Raw genomic sequence first — 14,616 nt, forward strand, 5'->3', positions numbered from 1 at the left:
GGCTTCTGTGAAGAAATACTGCCTCAGCTTATGGTTCAGCCCCATTCCAGCACCGCCAAAGCCTGTGTTCTGATACGGCATATCCCACGTCAGGGGGTAACGTGGTGCCCTCGGAGGACACTCTGTATCTTCGCTGTCTCTCGCAGAGAAGGCCGTACTGAGCCAGGCAAGGAGCTGCTTCATTTGGTTTGTTTTATCATTATTAAAATCCCCTTGGTCCTGCTCTTGCAAGGTCAAGATTGTTTGGACTTGAGCTTTTTAGAAAGAGGCCGGGCTTGTCACAGCGGGGGTAACAAAAGCAGCAGCGTTCTCACCCAAAACGAGTCCGTTTTGGGTGAGACTTCAGCACAGAGGCAATGCTGTGCTCATGAGATCATTAGGACTCTCCAGGCTGCTAAACTGCGTGTGGCCAGATTTTCTGCCGAACAGGAGCTGTGCATACGGGAAATGCCAGAGGGCTTTTCACTTAAGCTGAGCCTCCTGTCAGCTTGCTCTCCAACTGTTCAAGCCATAGACAGAGACTCTCAGAGCTCAGCTTCTGCTCTTTTTAGGTGCTGTAAGGAGGCCAGAACACTCGAACCTCTGGCATAATAACCTCCCCTGTGGTTATACACTGATGTCATAAATTTGGAATTATGACGTCAATTAAAGCTGCTGAAAAGGAGAAGCGGAGCAGGAAGGAAGGAGTCCTAAAATGTTGACATTTATCTTAATGAGAAACTGAATCCAGAATGAACAGCCAAGGCAATTGATTTTGTAGAGCGAGGCGTTCTCTCCAGGCTGCCTCAAGCAGACAGTTCCCTCTTTAGCACGTCTCGGCGGTGCGAGGGCAATGCGAGGGGATGACAAATTACAATAATCTAACATGGCTGCAGAATTCATCCAGCCTTTTAAAGTTTTGCTTTCTAACCATAATGACTGAACAGCCTGAAGCAGATTTCTTTAGCCTGCAACCTGGAATCTGGAGCAAACATAGCTCACGTAGCGCTGATAGCCAGATTCCACACAGCAGCTGAATTTGCTTCCCTCTGGCTAAATGTTTATTCTAGGTAATTCCATGGGTCAGATTTTTAAAATATTAATCTCTTAGAAGCTCCTGCTAAAAACCCTTTCACTTGCACAGAGACCCAGAAAACATGTCACTTTTCTCATGGTTATAACCTCAGCACCTCAGGCTAGACCCAAAGAGCAGCCTTTAAGGTGCAGATATGTCTACTACAAATGAATGGAAATGTCTAAATTAATTTAACACAGTTTGTAGATAGCCAAAAGATGGTAAAAGCAAACCTGTGCTAAGTTGGGACTGTGGAGCTGGTGGGGAAGAACCACTTTTCATGGAGTACAAGACCCCAAGCTTTCATAAAAGCACAGACAAAATGCAAGGTCCAAAGGAAGCACCTACTGACCCCGGTGGCACCAACAGCGTAGTGGCTGTGTCCAAAGGAGGCACCTTCTTACACTTCCACATTCGGCAGAGACCAAGGGGAACCCACAACAGCACAAAGCATCCCAATTGACAAAGGTCCCACGAGTGGCGTTCACAGATGAGCCCACCAGTATCACCACTGAGACAAATAAGGTCTACCAAACTTCATGCTGGATGGTAGCTTTCACTGAACTGTCATCAATACCTCCGTGTAAATTATCACTTAGCCTTCTGTAATCATTTAACAAATTCAGAGGCCAAAGTTGTTCCATTAAGACAAATGAAATTACTGCAGAACTGCATGACTACGGAGAAACATAAATCTCTCCCAGCAAGTGCGGGAACCACTAACGTACTCACTTCTCTGGCAGCCAGCAGCCTTCGTCCAGGAGCAGACAGATCTGGTGTGATTCTGCCCTTCCCCTCAGGAGTCGGTTCCTCATCTCCCATCTTTTGGGCTAGGAGATGCTCTGGCTTGGGGCATCTGTTCTGAAGGGCAGCCCACCACAGCCAGAGCGGCACAGCGGTGATCGGACCGCTCCATCGTGACTACGAATCCCAGCCAGTGACAGAAGAAAAAGATTTCTGTTTAGGCATCTCCTAAGTCTGTTCTTTTCACTAGTAATTAAAGTGACATTTTCCCTGCCATCTGTAGGATTTTTGAGGATGCAATCGAGTTATCTGTCAACAGCCCTAGTTCCAGGAATGGAGGAGAAAACACAAGACAACCACCTGCTTCTCTCAGCAGAACCTGAAGACATGAAAAACACCAACCCTTGCAAAAAAGGGTCTATTTGCCCTTGCAAGCTTTTGTCACATTAATAATTTTGAAGGGAAAGAATATCCTCTAATACTAATTCTTTCAAAGAATAAATTTAATCCAAAGATTTCACATAGGAAATGTGACCTTGTATTAATTAACCTTGTATTATTTAGAAGAGTAAAAAAATCCATTTTAACAAAATTGATTTGGTTCATGAGAGGATTTTTTGATCATTTGAAATAGTGGGGTTTTTCTAATTCACTATTTACTTTTTCTTACATTTATTTCCTTTCTTCACTGTTTTTTTATCTTTTTTTTTTTAATACAGTGGCTGATTTTTGTAGAGGTAATCTGTTGGAAATTGTTAATACTGTCAGGTCTCAACAACCTGTCAAAACCAAGCAGTACCAGAAGTATCTATGTAATAAAGGTATTTCAGGTAGTAATTCAAATAGTACCTCTATAATTAAGTTGAAAAGACTGTAGTTTTGATAGAATACAAATATGTGTCCTTTAGGAGTAAAATTAATAGATGAAAACAAGCAGGAGAGGTAAACAAAATCATGAAAAGCCTCTACTTGAAAATGGGCGATGATCCTAAAAAACAGATTCAGTCGATATTTGTTTTATAAGCATATAGAAGAGGGATGAAGAAGTCTTTTGAATGCATATGTATAGTTTTCTGTGTAATTTAAGACTTAGAGAACAGATATTATCAACTTCAGTAGCTAATCACTTTGAATATCCTGACACAGAAGCGTTACCTGAGTATACCTGCTCATCAGTTTGGGCAAACACAACAGTCGTACTGTTGTAGTGAGTGTAGGATCACAAAATTGCTAGGTGCCACACAACAAGAGAGGAAACAAAAATCCCACAGACAAACGGAGGACAACTGAGAAGCAATGAGACAGCACTGATCACCTCAGTACACTGATGGAGGGAAGAGGCTAAAAGCAGATGCCGTCACTGATATTGCCACATGCATGTCCAAGAAGCAGCAGATATAATGAGAAACCAGGAACTCAGCCCCAAAACGATCAGGGCCACTGGTTTTATAAGGAGTTAAGAGCAGCAACATGTGCCAGTAAGGGCTAAGATGGATGAAGTCCTGGAAGCTGAAGTCACAGAAGAGCAATGGTAGAAATGAAGGGAAGAAAAGCATGAAACAGGAATTGAAACTGAAGAAAGTTGAAAGGGAGTAGATGAATGCTTGTCAGACAACAGCAATACACAAGAGACACGAAGACATGAGTCTCTTCTTTGAGCAACGCTACACCTGCTGCAGCCAAGACGAGGGGAGGGAAGGAGCGGGAGCAGAAGCCCGGCTGTATCTCCAGGCATGGACTTGAGAACCAGCCTTATGCTACACAGAAGGGCAGGAAAAGACAACTGCTGCGGACAGAGCACAGGTGAAGGAACCAGGTCTAAGAGTCCTGGGAGCTGCTGAGGGAATGAAATACATAATTTCAGGAACAACTCTTTCTTTAACTCTTTCTTTCACTCGTTCTTTCTTCTTCTTCTTTTTTTTTTCTTTTAGAGCAAAAGAGAGGACACTCCTGAGAAAACAAATGCAAGAACCACGGAACAAGGGTAGAAGTGGGGAAGATTATATATAACAATGGCAAAATTGTGTAGAATTTCCTGGATAAAGAAAGCAGAATCACTTTAACAGTCATCAAACGGATATTTGGCTCAGGACATTACCCACCATTTGCCAATTCAGCTAATACGTTTATCAGGTTTTCACAAAGGAACAAAGACACATTGAACAGCAAAAGTTAGAAACAGAGGAGCAGCAGAGGCACAGACGGGATGGGATTGTTGAAAATACCCTTTGATCAGTAGCCCTGGGGATGAACTTCCAGGATTCCTCATCTATTTCTTGTAAGGATAATAGTTTAAAATAAAGAAGGGGATCACACATACATTATCATATCCCAAGAGTAGTAGTGTGGGAGAAGGATGAAAAGTGAATGAGCCAACTCAATTTGCAGCTCCTATTTTCTCTGTTGCAAGTAATGACAAATCACCTGCAATTCTGAAAGCAGAAAACCTGAAAGCACCCCACCTGCAAAAATAAAAAAAAAAAATTAATAAACAGCAGGCAATGTGGCATAATCAACCATACATCCAAACAAGATGAGAACCTGTCACTTGAGTATTATGACCGGATTAACCCTGGAAAGGGTGGGGATATTATGCCTTTGTTTTACACACTTCAAGCAGAGGGAGATCGACATCACCATCCAACGTTGTTCCAGTGCTCCTATGTCCATTTATTTTCTTCCCCACGTTCTTCCTTCTTCTGTGCAAGCACTTACACGGCTGCACAGCTAAATCAGATGAGGAAACTGAGGGAAAGGGCTTTCTGCTTTGTAGTAGTTGTTATTTGCTTGATTGGCCTTTTTTTTTTTTTTTTCCCCTGAATTGAGTTTAACCTGGGTCCATCTCCCAGCTGGGTTTTCCCTAGGCCCACAACTCCTGTACTGCTGCACGGGATGGGAATAAGTATCTAGGAGCAAGACCTCTTCCTTCAGTGACAGTGCTAGATAACGTCAGGTTGAAGTCACCCTGAAACCCTGGCCTTTGAAAGTCTTCCTTGAGGACAAGTTCCTAACACAAAGCTCTTGCCACGTGCAGTGGAATGACGCTCCTCTACCAGCCAGGTGCTCAGGGACAGGTGACGTGTACTAGCAGGCAGTTTGTAGATGAAGGCACGTGGCGTGTCCTTCTTCCCTGCCATGAGGCTGGAGTTTCACTCTTTAGGTGTGCATCAGGGATCACCTTCCCAGGGTCATGCTCATGCATGACATTATGTATGCTAAAATCTAGATTTTATTCCCAAACATTTTCAAATGCAGCTCTAACCAAGAAGTCACAAATGTGTGTCGTTAAGTAAAAGCTTGTCTCTTCTACTGTTTCATGTTGAAAAAAAGATATTTTACTAAACAGGAAGAATACATTGAAAATTCACTTTAATACATGTTTATTGGTGTCCTGCACTTTCAGTGTAGGAGGTTGGAGATGTAATAAAAAAGTTTCAAAATTTATTGATTCCATTTCATTTAAATCACTCTAAACAACCAGTGCTTTAGAGTTCAGAGAATTAACGTTTACTGCCCATTACAAGCAAAATTTTAATATTACCTTTTTCGAGTCTGCTTAAAACTCCTCTCTTTTAAAATTTTTCAGATACATTCCTCAAAGTAAACAATACATTTCAATCTGTGTCACAATCAACAATGGTAAGGCCTTCTTAACCAATTTATACCACCTCCACTATTACTTCATTGCAAAACACAATCTTATTTCATACTATAAATATCCATCCATGCACAAAACACAGGGGCCAGAAGTTACACAATAATATCTCATGTAGGCTTCCAAGACTTCCTTCACCCTCTGCAGGTTCATGGTACACTTCAAAAGATATCTTTAGACTTGGTCTACTTGGTCTTAAAATACAAATATACAATATCCATAAGCATAAAAAAGTAAAGCTAGATTGCCTTACCATTTGTTATGAACTGCTAAAATCTTATACATGTACAATATAGCATCATGCTGATTAATATACATATTAGTTAAATATATCAACCAATAGTGGAGATGTGGCCAAGCTTTTGTTCTGTTTTCAAAAAGAAATTGTTCATATAAAGTAAAAAGATTTTTAATTTAAACTCACATGGAATACCTGAACCACATAGACATCTGTAAACCCTGCTGAGATACTCCGATCAAACTGGGGCAGAACCTGCTGATTCAATTGAAAGGGAATACTACAACTCACGGGTGATACCCAAGGTATACGATTCCCAAGAGATTACAAATTTGCCAGCATTCACATTTTCAGGTCTAGGACACTAATTTTTGCATCTTACATCTTGGTTTATACTTTTTGTATCTACTCATCATCCTCCATCAGAAACAATTCAGTACCTTGACATTGTCATAGATTTTTCTAAATAAGTAGACATACAGTACAAAGTGTAGATAGTGAAACAAATAAGCACATATATACAGTCTTTGAAAGGCATTTTTGTGACCATTTTAGCAGTGTTTATAGAAACATTTAAGATAGTCACATTCCGCTGATACCACTGTACTGCAAACTGTCAAGCCACATTTCTTATATTAAACTTGTACTGCATTGTATATTGTACAACAAAAGAGAAAACGATCATTCTTAAGGTGTGACACAATGAAAAAAATAAAATCACTAGATAACCAGCATAGGGCTTAATTTTCCTGAGGTTTGTAAGAATTTTTTAAACAAAAATCACAGTGACCAGGCTAAACTGCAAACATACTGTTAAGTTTTAAATATACAGTTTATACATAAGTTCTGTGCATGGTCGACTCAACTGTGTATGTTCACACTGATGTTTCCTCTAAATGACTCGCCACTGCATAATACTTGTGTCTTTTCCTCCTGTGGAGATGAGATGGGTGTCTTCACAGAGAAAATCTACATTAGTTACATGACTACTGTGTCCACCGTACACATGGCTTGGAGCCTGGAAAACACCATAGTAGTGAGAATATAAACTGTCATTAAAATATAGCATTATAACACAGCATTCACACAACAATGAAACCAAGGCATCACATAATTCTCTTAAAGTATTCTAGTATTAAATTAAATTTAATATAGCCTCAATCAACCTTAAGTAAATCCCTTAGGCATATACATATTTACATATTCCCTTTTTTTTTTTTTGTACATAGGAAAACAACATTTAATGCATTTGTGCAAGTTACAAGAGTAAATTTTTTAGTAATACCTTACCCTAAACTGTGAACATGGATATGAGAAGAGATGTACTTTGCCAAAATCATCCCCTGTTGATAGCAGTTTTCTCCCATGTGATCGACAGACAGCATTGATGTCTGTTCCATCTGAACCTTCAGGCCACACACCTGAAACACAGAGGGACTAATTAAAGGTTTTTATAATGGAAATAAAAGTGACAGCCTAAGTTTTTGTTAAAATATTAATAAAGGATTACTTGTTTAAAAAAAGAAAAAAGATAGAACTATAAAAATAACTGCAGCTGAGTCAGTAAGCGTACTTCAGTACCAGCAAAAGACCAGATCCTAATAGGAAATCAAGCACGTAAACAAATACTGTATTTCCTCTAGTCAGCAAAGTGCTTTTTACTCTGAAAAACAGATTTCTGCTGAATTACGGTCATGTGTCTGAGCATAAAAGCATTTTCATATGATTATGTAGAAAAATAACAGTTACTGCTTTTATTTTCCCTTCTGCTTTTATATGAGCTAACATACTTTCTTCATACTACTGCAGTCTAAAAAACTACTGATGTAGATTCAACATACTGTCTTCATATTACTAAAGTCTAAAACCTGTGAAACAAGAAAGTATACAGTTTAAAATGTAATTTAGTAATTAATAGGTCCCTCAAAAAGAAACTGCACCTACTATAACTTTTTAAAATGTTTCTGGTTTACTGTAAGGAATTATTCTCCTTCCTCACGTACTCTCCTCCTTGCTGTTCTTGCACAAAGTGGTTTCTAAAATTAAACTGTAGGCTCATCAATGCAAGGACCAAATCTATGCACCACATCTTTAAAGCCTCTGAATACTTGCCTCTAATAAATTGTAATTGTAATAAAATCCAACCAGTGATTGAAATTTCATTTTTTGTATGCAGTACTGTGAGGTTTTTCATTATTTTAATAATTCAGATTTTATCTAATCCTTACTCAACATAAGTGATACCTAACTTTCAGAGATGACACAATCAATTATAATGTGCGTTCTGCCGTTATCATCTGGCAAAAAACCTGCCTTGTCTTGGCATTATGATTGTCAATGACTGTCCCTATGTCACACATCCTCTACAGTGTCCCCCTGAAGTTCTACCACTTAAGTCCATGCTCGTCCTTCGTTGTTATTCCAGGTCAAGATGAGACAGTTGCTACTCCCCCTGCTTGCCCTCCCATCTCCTGGAAGGATGCCTATGCCCGCGAGCAGGGCAGGCACGCTCCAGCTTCCCTTCTTCGGGCTACTGGTAACACCAAAGCGGGCATCTGCCCTGCACTGTGGAAATGTGTAATTCTTCACAAATATAGTCTTTGTGTCATTGCACAGCAATTCAAAAGCACTACGAGGAAGCGATTCCATGTCTTTATAAGGAATTACAAATGGTTGTAAATAAAACGAAACACAAAGTACTGATTTGTGGACTGCCCCTAACTCTCCTGATGTGTGCGGAAACACCGCTTTTCCACAGCAGGGACGGTAAAAAAGAAGCTTAAAGAAAAGGAAGGTGCAAAGGAGAAATGTAGTAATTGCTACTCGTGGAATTATGAACACGTAGAATGAAGAGACACAGAAAAGCTGTTTTAAATAACTGCTTTGACAAAAAAGAGGCTGTATGAACATCAAATGCTAACTGAAAAAAGGCAGGAGTCTTCTGAAGAGGTCACTATGGCAAGCTGGAGATAACCCCTAAAGACAATGGTTTAAGAAATAAGATTGCCATTTTGAAATGGGGAAAGGATGATATCAGGGTTTTTCTTTGAGACTCTGTGCTCTTTCAAAATTTATTCCAGTGCCTCACTACCAGTTTTCCCAAATATGTAAACTGAATCCCCTTTGCTGAAAAATTAGTCCATTTTTTCCCATCCTCTGCAGACATGGAAAGAGATAATTTCCTTTCTCTCATTTGAAGATTGATGCCATGCTTTTTTTCTCCTCCTCCTCTCTAAAATTCATTACATCTCTTCTCCCTGAACAACATTAAGATGGATAATTATTTTTGCTAGTCAGCACGTTATCTGTTGGTCCAACGTGCAAAAACCAGAAGCAGCTATTCCAGCTGTAACTGAAGCAGATAGTGATAAATGGATGATTACAGCACATTTTGCATGGTATCCTTTTCATTATGCATCCCACTAATGCATTTGCCCTTCCTACAACAGCACAATGCTGTTGACTTCCGTTCAGTTTGTACACAAGAGCAACCTGATCTTTCTGTGCAGCGCTGCTCTCGCCTGCTCTCCTCCGCTCTGTATTTGTACAACTGGGTTCTGCTGTTCAAGTGTGTAACCTGCTATTTGTTTCTATTGAATTGCCTCCTTTTTTCACACCATTCCTCTGTTTCTCAAGACAACTAGCTAATCCTGCAGATTCATGCCACCTACTATACATGCTGTTTTATCATCCATATATTAATAAATATATTCAAACAAACACAATATTCAGTGTACAGTCTTCTAGTCACTTTTGAACCTAACCAGTCTGAGCTCTGCTTGGCTTGCAATGTTGTCAGGCTTCGCACAGCATCTTAGATTTATTCTGTTCCTGTCCTTCACCTCAAACACAAATTTTTCCAAGACCAGGCACGTGATATGAACTGATGCCTTGGCTGTGTATCCAGAAGCACATGGCCCTTGCAGGAGCATACAGATCAGTAAGTGTTTTAAAGTCTTTAGTCCTTCACATTTACATGTGTTTGTATCACAAAAATATCCTCCCTTGAACATGCTTCTTTACATGCTGGTTATTTTCAGTTGATCACCTCTGAACATTCCCAGGCTGACTGATATGTTCCCATGCCATCCCAAGAGAGGTGTTCCACAGATCAACGTTCATTTTCCTTCCTGCATTGGTTATGTTGATCTGCGAGTGCTACGCATACTATTTGTGATTTTTATGTGGTTCTGCTAGACTGAGAAAATATCCCTAGTTTCAGTCAGTCAATAGCTACTGAAAAATCAATATACTAGAAGCCTCATGTCCTTGAGGATGTGATGCTTTTTCTGTGTCCAGTGGGGCAATCCTGGCACGCATTTGAAGACTGCTCATACGGGTTGCTCTGAGGCCCCAAAGTACTGAATAGTACAGTGACTTCCAATCTTACTGGACTGGTTTCCAATTTATAATTTATGAGCTGCTTCAATTTATTATTCTAGCCACTAACTTTGCACTTTATCCTCTCCATATGGGCCTTGATGGTAAATATGATTCCACAGATACTGCATTCATTCTTCTCCGTTTTTCCAGGACTTTGCCTCTTCTCTGTGAGGTCCTGAAAATAAGTACTAATCATAGAATCATAGAATGGTTAGGGTTGGAAGGGACCTTCAAAGGTCATCCAGTCCAAAGATCTTGAAATTATCCTAACCATTTTTTTTTTTACAGATATGACAAGGCTGATCACACTTCTTTCATTACTGGCCATAACTGGGTTAGCAATCAGATTGTAATAAGTCTTCTAACAGACATATTAAAAAAGAAAAAAAAAGTATCAGGTTTTTTAACACTTCAGCCTTAGCAGTGTCATCTCTCTGCACAGCAGACCAATATTGTTGTTGGCCCTTCTGTTATTTCTGCACTTGTCACAAGTTATGTTTAGGCTTTGTTTATGTGTCTCCTCAGTCCTCCAACAGCTTTTACTTTCTGCATTCCTCTTCCTTGTAGGAGAGGTCAACAACAGTTTAACCAAATTTATGTCTTGCTGCCACTCCTATCTGTCCTCTGGACTGGCAGAGTTTGTGTGCTTCATACCATCTAAGGAACTGCCACATCTTGCCTTTTCTCCAACTTCAGATCTTCCCTAACAGAGCTTCGGATTTTTGCGGTTTGCCTCCCCGAAGTCCATTATTTTCATTTTGTTGCTCTTTTTCCTTCCTATACTAAGGATCACACCTCCCTAATTCCACAGTCATTCCTACACAAAATGCATTCACATTCTCAGCAAGTTCGTTCCAACTCCCCAGAATCAAATCTGGAAGAAAATCCCTGGTAGGTGTTTATCTATTTCCTGTATTAGAAGAATTTTGAGAACTTGCTGGTTAGCCACTGAAGGGAATGAAACACGGACTCCATTATTTTGGGGGAAATGGAGACATTTATTGTTCTTTTTCTTCTCATTATATATTTTTTCCTTGTTCACGCACTGAGCATACATGTTTATGATTGGCTGTTGGCCCTGATTGTGCTTACTTCTGATTGGTTATTGATGCTCTCATCCAGTTTCTCCTTTGGTTATTGATGCTCTCATCCAGTTTCTCCTTATCGTTTCTACTCCCTCATTCTTACTCGATTACGTTTTTCATTTCTTGCCTCTGAGTGCAGTTTCTTTTCCTGCACCTGTGTTTTGACCTTTTCCTGACCTTATTTTACTGCTGTATCAACTAGGTTCATATAGGTCTCTGTTGAATCTCCCACAAGCCACTATACTGCAATTCCTTTCCCAAAATACACCGGAACAGTTAAAATCTGACATTTGCAGCAATTCCTGTGATTTGGCTGATTTTGCTAGCTATTAAAAAATTCCATTCATTTGATCTTTCTGGAAGGATGGGCAATAGTATAAACACTCCCACCATTAATATAATTTTTTAAATCTATAATTATTATGCATTATCTTTGTAACTTCTCAGTCTGAACCCAGCTGTATAGCTATGAATCCTCAGTACACATTGCACCATGTTCTCTCCTCGTGCACTGCATATCCTTTCTGAGTAAGCTATATCCTTTTACTTTAAAATTCCACTCATTTGATGAACATTCTCTCATTCTCTACGACATCACTAAAATGATAATTGTGATAATTTAAAAAAACTAGCAGCTACTTTTATTCATTCCTCACCCTTGTTGCTTTAGCTTATAATAAACCAGTTCAGCATGGAGGACTGTAAGTATAAAAATGTATACGCAATTTCCACAAGTTTCCCACTGGCCCAGTAGATCATTTTGTTCACCGTCTGGCTCCAAAAGTTCATCTGCTGCAAGGAGGGAAAAAACCTTTCTCAGGTGTTACACTCCTCTCCTATGACTCTCCATGCACCAAAAGCGGCCCCATATTCCAATAGCATGGTATTTTGCATTTATCCAAATTATAAAGTAAGGAATACTCACTTAAAGTATTTATCATCTCATCCCATGATGTGGAACCTGGTATGCTAAATGCAAGGACTTTGTAGCTCTGTAAGTGTGTGTCAGGTACACTCAAACCCCAGGAATACACTAATAGTTCTGTAAGGGCCTTCATCCCTCGTATGAGAAACACATGATGTCAACATGCAGCCAGTCTTCTAGGATTTCCTCCTTTTACTAAATCTGCATGTTGTAGTGATGCCCAAGCACTGCTTGTCAGTTAAATGACACAAATTTGAATGTGCCTCCCAGCATATTGCTACTGCCATTTCATCTTCAGGCTCCAAAAACATGTCCTTTCTGGCTGCCTTTGAACACATCACTGCATCTATTCTACTTGAAACACGGGTTAAAATCTTCCTTGCTGACCACTTATACTAAACCAGACTCTTCTCTTAACTTCTACCATGGCTTCCTATTTTATCTTGTGGACTCAAGAATTTGAAGCTTCTTGTACTCAGCTTTTCCAACGATCTGTCTAGTTCTGCATGCATTGTGGAATGAGTGCAAAGTTTCAGAGCACACTGGGGAAAGCACCTCCTTGAAAACTGGCAGAAGAGAAGTCCCATGGAAACAAAGTATCCTGATTTTGTTACATTTTTCTTCTTTCTTGGTGCCTTCCTTTCACCTAATTTCATTGCTACATACTGTATCAAAACACATTATAAGTACTTAATGACAGAGACTGTCACCTGTTTTGTGTTTGCACAGTAACTAGTACAAATTAAACTGGTCCTGGTAAGGAGATTTGGCCCAGTAGCTGCCTAAATAAATGATAATTCCATAGAACTGGTACTTTAAAAATTAGGAGAAGCAGCTCTAGTGTGACAGAAAGGGCAGTGTGTGATTTTTTCGTTGTCTCCCACTTACGTTGTAATTTAACATTTATACTTGAAGCTAGCAAGAATATTAAATCAGAATCTTTCTGGATTGAAATAAGAGGACAGATTGTAATAAAAATGGCATAACAGAAGTTCTATACTTTCTCTGAAATATGAATAGTCATGTTTCATATGAAAAATTTGGCAATCTAAGTGTTTGTTAATAACAAGAACAGTAAGAGCTTGTAAGAGGAAAGATACTTACCAAAAACATGGAATCCTAAAGTACAGGTGTAAGTGGCCCAATCTATATCTCTAGTTGTTTCAACACTCACGACTTGTTTACAAGCAGAGGGGATCCCTAGGAAAGAAAAAACAACAACTACATGAAAACATTTTTAATTCTCAAATTGTATTAATTTTTGATCACACCAGATCAACTGAAACATATGGTCTATCCTGGCAGTTACATAGTCTCATTTAAATTTTAGATCTGTATTAGACTGCCCAAATTTTGCACAAAAGGACTAAATATAATTCTTACTCACAGTATAGGATTTCATAGTCTCCTGAATTAGACACAAGATATTGTGAATTAACAGACCAATCCAGATGAGTAATGAAGCTGGAATGACCCTACAAAGAGAAAATATCGTATTAACTGCACTACCAGTATCTCTCAATGTGACAGTATTAATACAGTGCTGCAAAACATACTTAAGTTGTTAATACTGAACCAGGAGAAAAAAGGTTACTTACTGAACATTTGCCAATTCTAGTGTACTTTCTTCCATTTTCACTTACGCCATATATATAAATACAGTTGTCATGGGAACCTATTGCCAGGAAGTTTCCATCTATAAACATAAAAGTGAACTGTAATTATTCCTGTAAGAAAGAATTTAGGCTAATTTTGAAAAGTTAGTGTTTCACAGACAAGAGGAACTGTTCTTAAAGGTCTCAATACCAAAAACTGAAAAAAAAAAAACAACTTTTTCTTTTTCAGTTGCATATTGATGCATGTTTCAAGATTACAAAACAGCAAGTTTATACGGCAAATATTACTGCTAAAAACACATGACACTTCTGGAAGCAGCCACAGTCCGTTTAGGTCTAACCTGATTGCAACAACCTGCGCAGTGAAGTCATACTTGTTTTTTTCCTCCCAGTGAAACCATATTGGACATGTTGGGGATGGAGAGAGGGAGGGAAAAGAGAACTGGAGCTTAAGACACCACCCATTCCGTGCTGCCAATGTTTCATGGCATATTTATTTTCAAGTTCAGTATGGCAAGTCAGGAATGATTTTAAAACAAAACAACCCCGATTTAATAAAAAAATTCAATGCTTTTTTTTTTTAACCAGTAAATAAACGCTCTCAAACCTGGTGAGTAACGCATTACAGACAGCTGTTCGTTTCCATCTGTGTGTACAGTGACCAAGTCTTTTGTTTCCGTGTCAAACACAAACCACCTGTTGTAAATACAGAAAGAGGCCAATAAATCATTCCATACGGAATTTAAATCTACTGTAATCTTGACAAAGTTTTCTTCTGTCAAAATAGCATAAGTTTTAACCAGCAAAAGAAAAACAGCAACTGCTACTCAGTTTGGTTTATTTTTACTTTAACAGAAGGATAGTTGCTTTCTCATGTTTTTTAATCATAAAAACGATCAGACATTGACCCTGGTAT

At 39.0% G+C, this 14,616-nt stretch overlaps 1 protein-coding gene across 4 annotated transcripts in view; it reads right to left on the bottom strand.

Annotated features, from left to right (window-relative positions):
• Positions 1 to 5,161: 5,161 nt before the first annotated feature.
• EML1 (EMAP like 1) overlaps positions 5,162 to 14,616 on the bottom strand; it is a 129,500-nt gene continuing 120,045 nt past the window's right edge. For all 4 annotated transcript variants that reach the window (XM_086748279.1, XM_086748278.1, XM_086748277.1 and 1 more), the window contains 6 exons: positions 14,308 to 14,396; positions 13,683 to 13,780; positions 13,472 to 13,559; positions 13,189 to 13,284; positions 6,982 to 7,112; positions 5,162 to 6,709 (listed from right to left, as the gene is read on the bottom strand). In XM_086748279.1, coding sequence (XP_086604405.1) covers positions 6,584 to 6,709; positions 6,982 to 7,112; positions 13,189 to 13,284; positions 13,472 to 13,559; positions 13,683 to 13,780; positions 14,308 to 14,396 — 628 coding nt within the window. In that variant the 3' untranslated portion in view covers positions 5,162 to 6,583. The remainder of the gene's footprint in view (positions 6,710 to 6,981; positions 7,113 to 13,188; positions 13,285 to 13,471; positions 13,560 to 13,682; positions 13,781 to 14,307; positions 14,397 to 14,616) is intronic.

This window comes from Chlamydotis macqueenii, chromosome 5 (assembly GCF_036417535.1).
Source record: "Chlamydotis macqueenii isolate bChlMac1 chromosome 5, bChlMac1.mat, whole genome shotgun sequence".
Classification (NCBI taxonomy): Eukaryota; Metazoa; Chordata; class Aves; order Otidiformes; family Otididae; genus Chlamydotis; species Chlamydotis macqueenii.